The sequence below is a fragment of the Trichechus manatus genome, unplaced genomic scaffold (genome assembly GCF_000243295.1).
Source record: "Trichechus manatus latirostris isolate Lorelei unplaced genomic scaffold, TriManLat1.0 scaffold00016, whole genome shotgun sequence".
Classification (NCBI taxonomy): Eukaryota; Metazoa; Chordata; class Mammalia; order Sirenia; family Trichechidae; genus Trichechus; species Trichechus manatus.
This window is the reverse complement of record NW_004443952.1, coordinates 15,745,451-15,762,709: the sequence shown is the minus strand read 5'-3', so window position 1 is coordinate 15,762,709 and position 17,259 is coordinate 15,745,451. Positions and strand designations below refer to the sequence as shown.

General features: G+C 38.1%; 1 protein-coding gene across 1 annotated transcript in view; it reads left to right on the top strand.

Annotated features, from left to right (window-relative positions):
• The window catches only part of FSD1L (fibronectin type III and SPRY domain containing 1 like), an 80,623-nt gene that overhangs the window by 50,003 nt on the left and 13,361 nt on the right, over window positions 1-17,259 (top strand). The window contains exons 7-10 of the mRNA XM_023727421.1: window positions 4,807-5,016; window positions 6,184-6,282; window positions 11,245-11,374; window positions 12,025-12,057. Coding sequence (XP_023583189.1) covers window positions 4,807-5,016; window positions 6,184-6,282; window positions 11,245-11,374; window positions 12,025-12,057 — 472 coding nt within the window. The remainder of the gene's footprint in view (window positions 1-4,806; window positions 5,017-6,183; window positions 6,283-11,244; window positions 11,375-12,024; window positions 12,058-17,259) is intronic.

Below are 17,259 nucleotides of genomic sequence, written 5' to 3'. Positions count from 1 at the left end.
ATTTCAAATTCTAGTTATTTGTTGCTGGTATATAGGAAAGCAGTTGTCTTCTGTATGTTAACCTTACATTCCACAACCTTGGTGTAATGGCTTATTAATTTCAAGACAGTTTTTTTGTCTGTCTTAGATTTTTTACATAGCCAGTCATGTCATCTGCGAACAAGGAATTTTTTATTTCTTCCTTTCTAATCTGTATACCTTTTGTTTCCTTTTCTTGCCTTGTTGCATTTAGTTAGGACTCCCAATCTTGTGTTGACTAGGAATGCTGAGGGGACTTCTCGATCTTAAGGGAAGAGCATCTAGCTTCTCACCATTATGTATGATGTTAGCTGTAGATTTGTGTCAATATTCTTTATCAAGTTGAGGAAGTTTCCCTCTATTCTCAGTTTGCTGAGAGTTTTTATCATGAATGGGTGTTGGATTTTGTCAGTTTTTTTATCTGTCTTCTAATACCATCATATGCTTTTTTTTTCATTAGCTTATTGATGTGATGGGTTACATTAATTGGTTTTTGAATGTTGAACCAGTGTTGCATACCTGTAATAAATCCTTTAAATTCTCTTTTTATCAACAAAATGTTTAAAGACAGTACCTGTTGGACTGCATAGTTTCACACAATATAAAAGAGTTAAACAAGCAAGTGAAGAAGCAGAGAAGGGAGGACAGCTGAAGATTCCCCAGGAGCAGAAGCTCAGAAGAAACAAGGACCTTCTTCCAGAGCTGACAGAGAGAGAAAGCCTTCCCCTGAAGCTAGCACCTTGAAATTGGACTTCTAGCCTTCTAAACTGTGAGAAAATAAATTTCTGTTAGAGCCACCCATTAGAGCCACCCAATTGTGGTCTTTCTGTTATAACAGCGCTAGATAACTAAGACCATATTTGATACTGGAAGAGTGGGGTGTTGCTGTAACAAATACAATGTAGGAAATGATTTTAGAATTGGGTAATAGGTGGAGGCTGGAAGAATTTTAACGTACCTAATAGTAAAAGCCTAGATTACCTTGGAGAGACTGTTGGTAGAGTTATGAACGTCAAAGGCAATTCTGGTGAGGCCTCAGAAGGACGTGAAGAGAGCTATAGAGAAAGTTTCTGTCATCTTAGAGAATACATATGGTGACAGCAACAGAATGTTGGCTAGAAATGTGGACATTAAATGTGCTTCTGGTAAGGCTTTAAAAGAAAATGATGAGCATGTGATTGAACAACAGAGGAAGGGCGATGCTTTTTATGCAGTGGCAAAGAACTTGTCTGAATTATGTTCAAATGTTTGGTGGAAGGTAGAACTTGTAAGTGATGGGTATCTGGCTGATGAGGTTTCTAAGCAAGATCTTAAAGGAGTTGCGTGGTTTCTCCTTGCCACTTATAGTAAAATGCGAGAGGAAGGAGATGGACTTAAATATAAACTGTGCAAAATGAAAACAGAACTTAGTTTTGGAAAATTCTGTTGTACAACCTAAGGACATGTGTCCTAGAATGTTCACGAAGGATGTGGCTACACAATCTTTTGTTAAAGAGCGTGTGACTGATAGATCTAACCAACTACCACAGCAAAAAACTCATCAGCTTAGACTGAGGAGGATAGAGAAAGAACAAAAAGAAAGAACGCCGTCTGCCTCTTGGAATTCTACGGGCTAGAAACAGGCCAAAGGAGCTACATCTGTTGTCCTCCAGGCAAAGAAAAGGATCATCCCTGGAGCAGCTTGGAGATCAGCAGAACTGTTGGAAGGAGCACAGGAAGCAGGGCCTTCTTGGTTTCAAACGGTGGGGCCACGGTCTCCTGGATCTCAAAGGGTGGGGCCATAGCCTCCTAGGTTTCAAAGAGCTGGATCCTCTCTAACTGGGTTCCAGACTGTGGGGCTACCATTAAGGTGTGGCAGGGGGATGGGGCTCCCGCTCAAAGCTGAGGGGGCGGGGCTCATGTCCAAGGGGCAGAAGAATGGGACCTGCCAGGGCAGAGGGGATGGGGTCGTCACTCAGATGAACTAGGAGAATGGGGCTGCCTAAAGCCTAGGGAGCAGAGTTGCCATCCCTGAGGGCCTGGAAGATGGAACTGAAGCCCAGGGCTGAGGGGCCTCCACCCAGAATCCATAGGATGTGGCCAACACCCAGCGTCTGGAGGACAGGGCCAAAGACAGGGGCAATGGTGGTTTTCTGGTAGAATTCTCATTGCACATGGGATACCAGGGTTTGATTCCTGGTTAATGCACCTCAAACACAGTCACAACCTGTCTGTAGAGGAAGCTTTCATGTTGCTATGTACAGTGTGCTGTATTCACAAGTCCTTAGTGAAGACCGTTTGGAGCAGAGCACAGACCAGACACTGTTCTAAAGGCATGGTCAACAGGCATTTATTCCTCACAGAATAAACAGGACAGGGATAAGTAGAACAGCAAACATTCTCATCAGCCAAGATTCCCTGAAGTTAGGTTCCTGTCCTAGAGTGTGATCTTATGATGCGTCGTAGTATGCCCCATTTTACACCATGAAAGAGGAATGCCAGAGCCCTTCTCTGGCGGGATTAATATACTTAACAGGACAGCCATGTCTGTCGCCAGATAGCATGTACAGAGATCCAGTAGGGGGAAGAGGTAATAAAAGGTAAGAGGATAATAAAAGCAGAAGTCCCCCTGCAGGTAATGGACATTATTCCTTGCCCTTGTTTAGGGTGGGTTACCGTCTCCCGATGGCTATTGTAGATTTACTGACATCAGGAGCATTCCTTTCCCCTTTACCCCGATAAGATAGTTTAACAGAGTTCTGAGTTTCTTTAGAGGGCAGTCATCTCCCCTGAAGGCACATACTTTGTGTCCATTAGTAGCTTTTATGTCCATTTAGTAGCTAGGGAGGCAGTGAGAGACGTTATAGCACACTTGTGCACTCAGCACTATAATGCTGAACAGTTTTCAGCATAGCTTCCAGATAAGACTGACTAGGAAGAAAGGCCTGGTGATCTGTTACTGAAAATCAGCCAGAGAAAACCCTATGGGTCACAACTGTCAGATCTGCAACCACTTGTGGGGATGGCGTTAAGACTGGGTAGTGTTTCATTTCATCATGCATAGCATCACCGTGAGATGGGGGCCAACTGGACAGCAATTTACAATCACAACAAAGTATTTTTTAGGGGGTTTGAAGTTAATTTTTGTTTAGTACTAAGAAATTACAGTTCTTTTAAAGACAGCTTTTAAAAATGAAAAGGCAATTTTGAATTATTTTAATCATGGGATTTAAAACTATTTCATCAATACTGATTTAATTATATACTCTAGCTATTTGATACAGTAGAATAAAAGTTTAATGTGTTCAGAAGTAATTCTTTTTTTAAATTTATTAAATATATTTATTGTGCAAATCAGAGTTTAATATACCAGATTTGTTGAAAGACACCTGTATTATGTGTGGAAAATTTTTTTTTTCCTCAGTTGTAGTTTAGTTGAAGGTTTACAGAACAAACTAGCTTTTCATTAAACAGTTAGTGCACATATTGTTTTATGACATTGGTTAACAACCCCATGACATGTCAACATTCTCCATTCTCGACCCTGGTTTCCCTATTACCAGCTTTCCTGTCCCCTCCTGCCTTCTAGTCCTTGCCCTTGGGCTGGTGTGCCTCTTTAGTTTCATTTTGATTTATGGGCCTGTCTAATCTTTGGCTGAAGGTGAACCTCAGGAGTGACTTCATTACTGAGCTAAAAGGGTGTCCAGGGGCCATACTCTCGGGGTTTCTCCAGTCTCTGTCAGGCCAGTAAGTCTGATCTTTTTTTGTAAGTTAGAATTTTGTTCTGTATTTTTTTCCTGCTCTGTCCGGGATCCTCTATTGTGATCCCTGTCAGAGCCGTCAGTGGTGGTAGCCAGGCACCATCTAGTTGTGCTGGACTCAGTCTGGTGGAGGCCGTGGTAGTTGTGGTCCATTAGTCCTTTGGACTAATCTTTCCCTTGTGTCTTTGATTTTCTTCATTCTCCCTTGCTCCAGATGGGGTGAGACCAGTGGAGTATCAGACGTAAGTAATTCTTGATTAATTCTTTTATCCTTAGTGTGTGGGAATTTACTTTTTGCCAGCTAGGATTTTAGTAAACTTAATAAGTCTATGAAAAAACTTTGAAACCTTAATTTTTTATAGTTTAGCAATAAAAGATACTTTAAAAAATAGTTATTTTGCCCTTACTAGGGTGTCCCTTCTCTTACTTAACCTGGTTCACTGTAACAGTTCAGAAGCAGAATGAAAAGACATATGTCTTAGTCATCTAGCGCTGCTCTAACAGAAATACCACAAGTGGATGGCTTTAACAAAGAGAAGTTTATTCTCTCACAGTCCAGTAGGCTACAAGTCCAAATACAAGGCATCAGCTCCAGGGGAAGGCTTTTTCTCTCTGTCAGCTCTGGAGGAAGGTTCTTGTGATGCATCAGTCTTCCCTTGGTCTGGGAGCATCTCAGTGCAGGAACCTCAGGTCCAAAGGACGCGCTCTGCTCCCAGCACTGCTTTCTTGGTGGTGTGAGGTTCTCATGTGTCTCTGCTCACTTCTGTCTTTTATATCTCAAAGGAGATTGGATTAAGACACTATCTAATCTTGTAAACCTTATCAGTATCACCTCATCATAGTGATAAGAGTTTACAACACATAAGGAAATCACATCAGATTTACAAAATGGTACACACTCATACAATACTGGGAATCATGACCCAGCCAAGTTGACAGATTTTTGGGGGGGACCCAATTCAGTCCATGACAGCATAGTTTGAATAACAAATATTTGACTAGTGTTATAATAAATGAGGTTTTTTGTTTGTTCATTTGTTTTTTCCAGTTCCCAAAGCTCCAGAGATAGATCCAGTAGAGTGTTTGGTGGCTGACAACTGTGTAACAGTAGCATGGAGAATGCCAGAAGAAGATAATAAGATTGACCATTTTATACTAGAATATAGGAAAACTAATTTTGATGGACTTCCACGTGTAAAGGATGAGAGGTGCTGGGAGATAATTGATAATATTAAGGGTACTGAATATACACTATCAGGTAAAACAGCTGCATTTTATGAATGTCATTCTTGGAAAATAAATGCACTTATGAAAAGTATTTTTGAGTACCTTAAAGGATGGAGTTATTATTATGTTTCTTTAGCCAAGCTGACTTTTTATATATTCATTATCAAAGTGAATTCCCCTTAAAATAGAAATCTCTGTTTTAATTTCTTCTGGACATTTGCAACCTGGCAAAACAGAATATACGTTAAACAAATATGAAGGGATGTTCTGGAAACAGTATTTCAGAGTAACACTTAATTTTTGCTTGGTTTTCTGACTACAATAAAAAAGTTGCCACTTTTTCATACATATACAAAACCCAACATTTCACTGATACTGTAAATATGGTTCCTTTTACTATCTTAGGATTACCTTCATGTTAATACCTAAAGTAGAGCCCTGCCTTGGTATTAGAAATTTGTAGGCTGGCATTTTGAAAAGCTTTTAAAACAATATTTCCAGAGAGAACTTCGGATATTTGAAGTGGCCATGTATTGTCTGAGTTGTTCAGTGCTGTTTGTGCATGAACGATAACCTTAGTAGCTACCATCATCGAGCACTTGCCATTTGTCAGGAGCTGCGCTGAGTGTAACGCACAGTGCGTCTCATTAAATCAGTACAGTACATCTCTTTTAATCCTTGTAGCAGTTGGTTGATTTTGTCATTCAAGTTGCTGAAGGTCCCGTATCCAGTAACTTTTGGACTGAGGTTCTAATCTAGAGCTAACTAACCTCAAAGTTTTTGCTGTTAATCTGTATGCTTCACTTCCTCTTCAAATTTATTTTTTACATAAAACAGCATTTCATAAACATAATCTTTTGGGGCATCAACTTTCCAAAAGTTGGATATGTTATTTTAAATTGTGTTCTCTTCTTGAATGAAAGACTACTTTTAATGAGGCTTGAAAGGTATCCTTTTATCACAGCGTTAAAAACAAAAATGAAAAACAACCATTAATAAACTATATAATTTATTTCTTTTGAAGAAAGTAATAGATGAATTATGTTTCCCTTGTTTCAAGCATTATCATCCCTAGCATAAATTCTTACTCTTCCTGAATAAGACGATACTTTCAAAGAGGACAAAATGCCTGTTTTAAGGTTCATACTTATACTTTAGGGATAAATTCCTTTACTGAAAGCCATTCTCATTTTTGCAGGTTTAAAATTTGATGCAAAGTACATGAATTTCAGAGTGAGAGCTTGTAACAAGGCTGTGGCTGGAGAGTATTCTGATCCAGTGACTCTAGAGACCAAAGGTAAGATCAGTAATTATACAACATAAAACAAAACTTAATATCTGACATTATCCTGTGCTTTATGACAAGAAGCATTTATTTCATGTATGGTTGCTTTTTTTCTGCCTCCCCCACCACTACTTCCCCAGAACCCCCTGCAGTAGGAATTCTAAAACTAGGAAAATAGAATTACTGTAGTAGTTTCCTTTAGGTTTTCCTTTACGATTGTATTCAGATGGATAAAATAGACTGAGGTGATGATGGTAGATTCTCTGGTGCTTAGTTTACAAATTTCAGTGTAGTATAAATATGTAAGCATCACTGAGATTTCCCCAGAGTTTTCTCAAGGAATAGATTATGGCTCAGTAATGGAGAAGTACCTGTTCAGTTTAGTTCAAATTCCCTTCTGTTTTCCTGAATCTTATTGCAGTAATTAACATTTACATAGTTTATTAATATTTATAAAGCATTCTCACAATTCTTCATCTGATAAGTAAAACCATCTAAAGTGATCATTACTGATACCCATTTTGCAGTTGAAGAAAGTGAAGTTTAACTATATTAAATAACTTTCCAAGGATCCCTACAGCTAGGGTGTGAATAAGAGTCCATTCCCAAGTTCTTTGCCAGTTTTATTGTGGGCTTGGAACCTGGATTCTTCTAGTCTCTAAGATCAGTTTGGATTGAGTTAAATCTACCTAGAATAACATATTTGACCACAGAAGATTTCCCAGGTATTTCTTAATTTGAAGGCCATAAAGCTAAGGATCCTTTCAGTTGTGAGATGATAGTTGACTGGCTTTACTTCCAGAATCAGACTCAATACATTGTTGTAGGTACTTGGGCTTTAGAGTATTCGACTGACCTCTAGCTCATATAATATTTGAATAGGCTTGCATGCCAGAAGTTTGGTATGATTTGGAGGATGATATAAAAATATCACAGTAGAATAAAACAAAATATGAAGCTCATAAGTATTGACAAGACAAAGTCAGAAAAATGTTTGCATCACTAAGGTCTAAAAAAACTAACTTGATGTAATTTATGTGGGTTATCAAATGTTTTTATATGAGAACTATATATAACATAATCAGACAAGAAATGGAATTAATTTGTATTACTTGTTATCAAACGGAGATGTTACTGAGATTTCTTCAGAGGCTTTTACCATTCCACAGCAGAGTCAAATTTACAGGCAAATACTATTTTCTACATAACTTGAACTGTTTTTAGTCCTTGTCAAGGTAAAATTACATTATCATTCCCCCTCAAGAGCATCATATCTTTTTATGTCTTCTTTTCCTTTTCTTTTACCCTTTATATTTAGTGAACAGAGCTGGACCTCAGTGTGGTGGATTGTACATTTCTATGTAAATTCCACAGGTTCAGGAAAATAATAGCTGAGAGTGACTGCTCCTGTTAGCAGTGTCTGGATCCTACTAGTCAGACTCTTATTCTTGGGATTTGTAGAGAGGGGCTAAGTTGATTCAGTCCTTTTGAAGATTTGTCACTGGTGGGTGAACCCCCTAGGGTGGAGTTAGACTGAAACTCAACACTGAGGCCTGCTGAACAGTGGACTTGAGCTTCAGGGAGACCCAGAACAAAATTTGTCTTTCACGTGGCTATGGGTTACAGATTTTCTAGGGTTATTCCATACCATTGAAGTGGCTACTAATGATAGCAACAGCTCCATAGGAAAAGCTCAGGTTCAAGAAAATGACAAGTTGAATTAGCATTAACTAGTTTATTTGGTTTGTTGCAGCCTTTTTTGACCAGTCAATAGAAATAAGCGTATAATTGAAGAACTGGAGGGAAAGGGAGACAGGGGAAGATTAAATAACTGAGGCCTACCAAAAGTAATTTCCTGCTACTTATGGTCCTTGATGTGGAAAATAGCAAACACTGTTAATTTTTGTACCTCCAATGTATGTAGCACCATTTCTTCTGGTGTTGATTCAAAAAGCATTAAAAGAAATGTGAGTTCTTATGACCAGAAATTTAAGGCATAGTACCCTTTACTTCCCTGTAAAGGTAAATCATGTTATAAATCACTAATTACTCTCCAACCTCAAGTGAAAAAGGACTATGGTTAAATTTTACAGTATCAAGAAAGCAGCTGCCAACACAAATTAAACACATGAAACATATCTGTACTCTGATTTTTAGTACCTTATTTTCACAGACTCTTAAAGATGTGGAAACTAATATTCAGCTATATAATAGGGCTTATACCAAAGCCAGGACTAACATTTGGGACCTTCTCTTTTGAAGTTGGTCTTTTTCTTTTACGATACAGCGTTATTCCTGTTACTTTAGAGAGGCTATATGACTTAACTGAGGTCCCATAAAGGATTAGTGTCCTCCCATCCCACCCCACCCCACCCCCCAAAAAGAGAGGAAATTGCACCCTTGGGATTAAAACCCATATTCTTCTGTTTGGGTGCTGTGGTATTTGATAGGTCTGGTGTCAGGTGGAGCCCTGGTGGCACAGTGGCTAAGCATTAAACCTGTTAACCAAAAGGTTGGCAGTTCAAATCCACTAGCCACTCCTTGGAAACCCTATGGGGCAGTTCTGCTCTGTCCTATAGGGTTGCTATGAGTTGAAATCAACTCGATGGCAATGGGTTGGTTTTTTTGGTTTGGTGTCAGGTGATTTGGGGGTGGTACCTTTTCTTGCCACTCTCAACTGCAGGAATGCTGTTGGCCTTTCTTGCCAGTGTATCAAACATTAGGAAAGCTAAGATTTTAAGAGGCAATTGAGAATTGATGGCACCTTACAGTTTAATCCATTTATTTCTTTTTTTTCAAATATGCAGATGTCCTCACATGCATTACCTAATAGCTATTATAGAAGTTAACTGTTTTCTTTATTGTACTTTAAATGAAGTTTACAGAGCAAATTAGTTTCTCATTAAACAATTAATACACATATTGTTTTGTGACATTGGTTGCCAACCCCACAACATGTCAACACTCTCCCCGTCTCAACCTTGGTTTCACCGTTACCAGCTTTCCTGTCCCCTCTTGTCTTCTTGTCCCTGCTCCTGAGCCGGTGTGCCCATTTAATCTCGTTTTGTTTTATGGGCCTGTCTAATCTTTGGCTGAAGGGTGAACCTCAGGAGTGACTTCAGTACTGAGTTAAAAGGGTGTCCAGGGGCCATACTCTCAGGATTTCTCCAGTCTCTGTCAGACCAGTAAATCTGGTCTTTTTTTGTGAGTTAGAATTTTGTTCTTTTTTCTCCAGCTCTGTCTGGGATCCTCTGTTGTGATCTCTGTCAGAGCAGTCGGTGGTAGCTGGGCACTATCTAGTTGTGCTGGACTCAGTCTGGTGGAGGCTGTGGTAGTTGTGGTCCATTAGTCCTTTGGACCAATCTTTCCCTTGTGTCTTTGATTTTCTTCATTCCCCCTTGTTCCAGACAGGGAGGGACCCGTGGAGTATCTTAGATGGCCGCTCACAAGCTTTTAAGACGGGACGCTACTCACCAAAGTAGAATGTAGAACGTTTTCTTTATAAACTGTGTTACGCCAGTTGAGCTAGATGTCCCCTGAGACCATGGTCCCTAGCCCTCTAACCCCGTTTTCTTAAGGTAGTTCAGAGGTTCAATGCAGTTCAGTGTGCATTCTGCTAGATTAAACTGCTTCATTGCATAAACCGATTGGATCTTAACTTTTTAGTAACCTACCTACTAAGGAATTCTATTTCCACTTTTACTGAAAAACTGCCTTCTTTCTTTGTGAAAATTCATTTCTGTTTAGATGCAGATTTTGAAAGCTATTAACTGGCAGAGAAGACATTTACTAAAACTGTTGTGGTCAGTAGATTTGTATTTAGAATGTTGGTTTATAAATGAAGACAATGAACAATGGGTCATCAGATGCATAGTTGAAATTAAAGTGATATTTACAGAACAATAGAGGGTAAAAAGATTGTCGACTCGTTAGGCAAGCATTAGGTTTTCCATATGCTTATTTTGTTGTTTGATGATACATACTTCACAGACGTACTGAAGCTTTAGCTAAATCAATTGATATCATTCAGTGAAATGTGGTCTTGTAAGAGAATATTCCTTCATTGAGTAATTACCAGAAATTTGAACTTTTGGGAGGGAAATATAACTAACAGAAGCAGATTACTTGGTAACTACATAGTAGTGATACCTTGCTTAAGACAGAGATTCTGGGAATTGCCTTTTAAAGTAGGAGAAACTGCATTGCTTAGCCTTGAATCAATAAATTTAAATGATTTTACCCTCAATTTTCAAAAGGAGAAGGTTTTACTGATTTCCTAAATTAAACAGTTCTCAATAAGTTTGTATAGTGCTGGTAGTTCCCCCAAATATCAAATAATCTGGAAAGCATAGTTTTGTTTTTTTTCCATTGAAGTGGCCTTTTCCCTTCTGTGCTCTATCAGCTGGGTCAGTTCCTTCAATCATCGCCCCAGTAACATCATGGCCTCAGTTTCTCTTTGCTTATCTTAACTTGAAACTAATGAGCCTTTAAGTATGAAATTATTAAATATTAGAGCATCAGAGAAAATATATGTGTGTCAGGCTGTATAATTTTTTATGCCATATCACATTCTCCTCATTTTTAATTCTACTAGCTTCCCCTTCTTAGTCATAGCAATCAACTGATAATCCAGTTAACGGTAAATTGAGGTTACTGTGTGCTGATAGAGATTCTGACAGAAGGAATAGCAGAAACAACAGTGGACATACAAGTAAATTGTATTTGATTGGAGTACAGGGTATATAACAAAGACTAATGGGAAATAAGGTAGCAATGGTAAATTGCAGCCTTATCATCAAGTGCTTTAAATGCTAGGATTAGGAATTTGAACTTTTTTCTCTGTATGCAGTGTTAATCAATTGAGTAGGAAAATAATGTGGTGATGAAAGCTATGCTTCAGAAAGTGGAGGTATGCTTTTTTTTCCTTGGTATGCTCCTTTAAAAAAAAACAATTTGAAATGTTGTCTTGGATAGCACTTAACTTCAGTTTGGATAACTCGTCATCCCATTTGAACCTGAAAGTTGAAGATACCTGTGTAGAATGGGATCCTACTGGAGGAAAAGGTCAAGAAACTAAAATTAAAGGAAAAGAGAACAAGGGCAGGTAAGCTAGTTCATTAAAGCTATTTGGACAAATTCTTTGTACCTTGATTTTATTTGACAATAATGTACAATGAAATTCTTATTCAGTATGAGCTATGGTATGTTAGAAACATAAAAGTGAAAAATACAGTACCATTTATCAGTACTTGAATTTGTCATTAACATTTTTACTACTTTGTTCTTAGTTTCTTTCCTAATCCTCTTCTTACTTTTCCATTTTTATTCCAGTGTCCCATTTCTTTAACATTATGTCTATAACAACTTGAACTGCTTAGAGAAAAGTTTCTAGTATAATTATTGAATTTTAGACTTTTAGATGGCCTGTCTCACCAGAAGGTCTTTACTGAATGACAGCTTTTAGCACATCCAACCCCAGAGTTTTGCCCTAATCAGCAACCTTATGAATGGAAGAGGCAGACCTGAGGACCTTTTGTTATTGTCAGAACTCATTTAGTTAGTACCAAGGTATGAGAGCCTCTTTTTTAACAAAGGAAATTTTTGCTCACACTGAAATTATCAAGGTAAATGTCACTATGAGTTACTCAGTGAATCGAAAAAGTTCCCCCAACAGGCTTTTGGTCTAATTTTACTATAAGCTGTTAAATTTGTTATAAAAGTCTTTTTTAACAGTTGCCTATTTTTATCTGACAGTGTCCATGTTACTTCACTGAAGAAACATACAAGGTGATGATCTATGTCTGTCTAGTTCTAGGACTTAGCGTATCTAACTTGGCTGAATAACTTTAATTTTTTTTTAAACCAATAAGCGGAAGCCATTGTAGCAGCCCTTATAAGCTAAACTATTGCTCTGAGTAGACTGTACAGTAGCTTATGTTTTGAATTTACAGCATTATAGTGTGCTGCATATTATTTGGATTTTATTGCATATGATAACAATAAGCTCTGCTTTAAAGTCTTCCTTGAATTATTTTCCCACACCTGATATTTTCTGCATTTACTCATAGCTGGCATTTTTCTTGTTGTGCTGTACTCAGTATATCTAACATTATAGCTTTGCTTTTATTTGTATTTGACACTAGGCAGATTTGAAGTGTTCTATATTTTGTAACAGTCCTGCAGTTTCAAAAGCATCAAGGATAAAAAATAAAGGTCAATGCTTATATTACGACGATGCCATAAAGATGAATTATTTCAAATTGCACAGGTAATGATGTGCTAATTTGAAGATACTACACATCTTTACCAGAAACCAGATGTTCTGTAGTCTCTTTTCAAATTTATCTTCTTTTCTTCTCTCTCCAGTTTATTTGCTCTTTATTAGTGAAAATGATTATGTGGTTAATGTACTATAAATTGTAAAATGGTGCTAGATTTACTAGAGCCTGTGTAATTTGATTTGGTCACTTGGAGATTTTTAGACTGTTTGTAGTTAGCATTCAGGTTATATTATTTCATTCTTCCTTTCCTTTTAAGGATATTTTGTATGTAGGCCATTTCTAGAATGTTATTTATGTTTATTCTTTCCATAAACAGTTGTTGAGTGCAGGATGTCATGCTAGAGGCTGTGGGATTTATAGGGATAAACACTGTCCCTGCCTGCAAAAAATTTTCTCTAATTCATGTAGATGATATATATATATATATATATACCAGTAGCAATAATGCAAGGTATAGATTATGCCTAATGGTAAGTGTGAATACAAGCGTTCAGAGGAGGGAAGATAGTGAGAGCTGCCAGGTTTTGAGGTGGTCAGTTAGGACAAAAATCCAAACTGAATGTAGCAATCAAGCCTTTATTCACTTACTGTGAAAGTGTAAAGGAGCCCTGGTGTTGCAGTGGTTAAAGTGGTCGGCTGCGAATCGAAAGGTAGGCGGTTTTGAACCCACCAGCCACTCGGCCGGGAGAAGGATGTGAGTCTGCTTCCGTAAAGATTTACAGCCTTGGAAACCCTATAGGGTTGACGGCAGTAGATTTGGTTTGATTGGTGAAAGTGTAATCAAGAGGCTACAAAGAGAGGATGCTGGCTCCTCCATTGTTCAATTTTTTCTCAAAGAATGGCACTGGGTGGATCAGTGCAAATGGGGGATTACCTCACTGCGGAGGGATCCCCACACAAAAGGCCCCTGCCATTTTATAGACCTGAGGACTTGGGCTGGTAGGGTGGGCAGAGGACTACAAGTGGAAAAGTACTGAGTCACAGTGGAGGAAAGTGTCTTCAGCTCCCTGCCTACCCACCCACAAACGCACACAAGGAAACCTCTGAATGGTGGTGCCTTGGCTAGGATTGCCTATGAGCATGGCCAGCCTGTTGTGGGGGGGCTCTGGTAGGAGTGGGGAACTGAGTCCTTGACTACAACTCTCTCCAGAGACTGCAGCGCGCTGGCTGTGTGCCAAGCCTAGTGTAGGGAAGGCAGCCGGGTAAAGCCTGCATATGGTTGGATCTGAAAGATCACATAGGATCTTAACCTGGAGCTGGACTCCCTAGATGGGTTATTTAGCCTGGTAGGATCTGGAAGACCTTCATTAAGGGAATGGTATTTGAACTGGTTCTCCAGGAAGTAGAAGAATGTGTGACATTTGGACTTGTGGTTGAGAGGGGGAGCAACCAGAGGAAGGGCACTGAGGCAGATGGAATGAATTTAAGGAACACTGACTGGTACTTTAGCTGTATAGTGCTGTGTAGGGGTGAGAAGACTAGAAAGACAGCTTGGGACCGAATTAAAAAAAACAAAACAAAACCTTGAAATGCCAAACTAGGTAGTTTGTAGGCAGTAAGTACGGAAGTACTTAAAGATTTTGAAATAGGGACATGAGAGGTTTATCCGGTAATAATGAACAAGATGAATTGGGTGGCAGAGATCATTTGGGAAGCTGGTGAAACAGTCCAGACTAGAGGTAGCAAAAAAAGGCCTTAATTCAGATAGTTCAGTAACCAAAGTATCCTTAAGAAGGAGTTGGGGCTGGGGAGGGACATGTGTGACATAAGACAATAAAAGCTGTTGTACTTGCACAAATGTACTTACGGTCAGAAGACTGGAATGCTGCAATGGAAGAGTGCTCTTTAACTTTTTTCTGAAACTAAACTGTCATTCTCAATAGTTATGTCTGTTTTTCTTTTCCCCATGCTTTCCCTTTATTTCTATATTACTGGTAAGTTACAAATTTTTTCTTTTAAAAAAAATTCTTTTTCTGGTTACCAAAAGAACTCAGCATATTTTGAGGCAATGCTAAGTGAAAATTTTCTGCTTATTCACGTGATTTTTCTCTTACTTGCTTACTTCTCTTATTTCTAATTGCCCTGACTTACCTGGAAGATGCAAGTCCCATCCCAGCAGACATCCTGGCCTGCCAACTGAGGAGCTGAAATCTCAGTGTATTTGAAAAAGTTTCCTGATTGACTCTGATCCTGTTGAACTTTCTCAGTTAACAACCACCAGTTTATTACAAAATCCCAAAGGCTTGTGTTTCTCCAATTTAGGACTGTAATTCAGGAAGGTATGGGAAGTCCTTAGGTGGTAACATCACTTTTTCTGTTTACTCAGCTAGGGTCATTCATTGAGTTCGATATTGCACACCTACTGAGGATTCAGAGATGAGAAAATGTGGTTCCTGCCAATAGTTTTTCGCTTCCCTCAGCTGCCCCACAGCCAAATTCTTCACATGCCATAGCAACTAAGTATGGAGGGCGCCTAGGGGTAGATTGTATAAGAATGCCTTTTGCATCACCTTTTTGACCCTGCCGCTTGTTAGGGGAGTTGTTTTTTTTAACCTCTGGCTCCCCAGCCCAGCTGAGTATAAAATCCTGTGATTTGTAATTAATAAACAAATATTTCTGAACTCCACCCTCCGATATTCTGATTCGGTAGTCTGGGGTGGGGGCTGGTAATTTGTATTTTTCAAAGTTCCCCCAAGTGATTCTGACATGCAGCTAGGTTTGAGAACCACTGGTTTACCCCACTGGGCTTCCTCTTTCATGACTTGTTTTAATTCCTCTTCGCCCATAATCACACATCTGCTCTACCCTCTGGTCTCCCTTCATCTGACTCTTGGCTTCACAACAAAATCTTTTTTACTTTCTTTGCTCCATCTGTCAGCTAACAAGCAATCGTAGTCATGACTGTTAAGTGTAAGGATAGTAAGAGCAATACTAAAAAGCTTTGGGGTTTGAAGTGAAATTAAATATAATGAAGAGCTAGTGCCCCATCTTCCTTCTCTAGTTACAAAACTAATTTCCACACTGACATTCAAGATCAATTAAAACTATGTTTATTTCTGTATTAATTGCTAGTATTTGCAGTTAATTGAATTAACTTGAAAGGAGGAAGATTAATGTGCAATAATATTTCAGTGACTTTTTCAGTCTTTCGCGAGCTATCCTGAGTGCCCACCTGTTGCTTCTAGGGCAGAGCGTATTTACATGTCAGATGATCAGTTTCAAATGACGTTTTGGAGAATAACTTTGTAAATCATATTAAGGTCTTAGTATTGCACAGGGGTTCTGGAGTCCTAAAAACTTTTTTGTTATAATTTATAAACCATGTTAGAACAATTTTTCCTTTAACCCCCTTACTTTGCATGTTTTTCTAATGTTGCATGTAGCACAGTTTTCACACCTTTTTTTTTAAAGCAACAGAATGGTTTCTTCAAATGAAATGTTTTCCAGAAGCCTAATCTAAAAAGAGAAAAGTACAGCTGGTTAAAGTGATGCTTCCTCCCAGTGTCCTGCAGCAAGCAGCCTATGTGGCATCTGTGGATTCCCTTAGGCTCAGGAACATGGTTTGAAAATCACCACTTATAAGACAGTTTGCCTCCAACAGAAACATGAAAATAGAGCTACACTTATTGTAATGTGGGGAAAATTTTTAAAGTTAAAATTAAAGTTTTTAACTTTGGGAAAAACTAAATTGTAGGAATGCTGCAGCTGTAGACTTAAAATTAAGCTACTTACTATCATTGTACTTAAATAGAAAGTTGTAGTTCCTGAGTTCACTGTTCACTTCTTTGAAACTGTCCAATCTGACAGCAAGACAGCATCCAAATAATGCAGAATGCAGTACATTGAATCATGTGAAATGACTTTAAAATTATATCTTTATATTAGCCTTGCCCTCATCAGGGATTTCTTTTCTGGTATCAGTTGATAGCTATTAAAATCTACTAAATTGACCTTTCCTAAGGAAAAAAATTCTAGTGCAACTGTATTGGAAAAGTGTTTTTATTTCTAATTAGTGTTGAGAATATAGATAGAAATGTATCCCATTCCCTGTAAGTAATAATTTCAGGATAATCTTAACAATAATTTTTTTTTTTTTAAATACAGTGATTCAATATAATTGAAATGTTATTTTATAAACATGTTTGGGATATGACCTATTTTGAGTTTTTGAGAGTTAGTAAAAGGCCTTATACTGTTTAGTCTACTGTGTCATATAATTTGATGTAAGGGGAGTCAGCTTGGATCCTACCCATTATAGTAGGAGAAATGCCTTATAATACTTGACATTATCCTGTGCATGGATTTGTACAATTACTGTTTTCTCTTTTTAAGAAGAAAAGATCCACAACAAAAGTACCTACTGATTTTGAAAAAGATTATTTAGTGATTATTATAAGAAGAAGGAGCCTGTTTTTGCCTTCGCTTGTTTTATCTTTTGAGTTTCTTTTTTTTTTCCCCTTCAGTCGTGTCTTGTCTCATTTTAGCATTGCTTTTTATTTCAACTCTGTGTTCTTTCTATAAGCCTTGCTCAGTCTGCATGACATTAGTGCTTTCAGCCTGCTTTTGTGTTCATGGTTTCTTATATTTGAGTGTTTATAATCCAACAACTATCTTTAGTAATACTTTAGATCAAATAAAATGGTGCTATTTCTGAAACATAATTATAGATCTTTTAAAAGATTCCTTTTATAATTTGTTATTTTAGTGT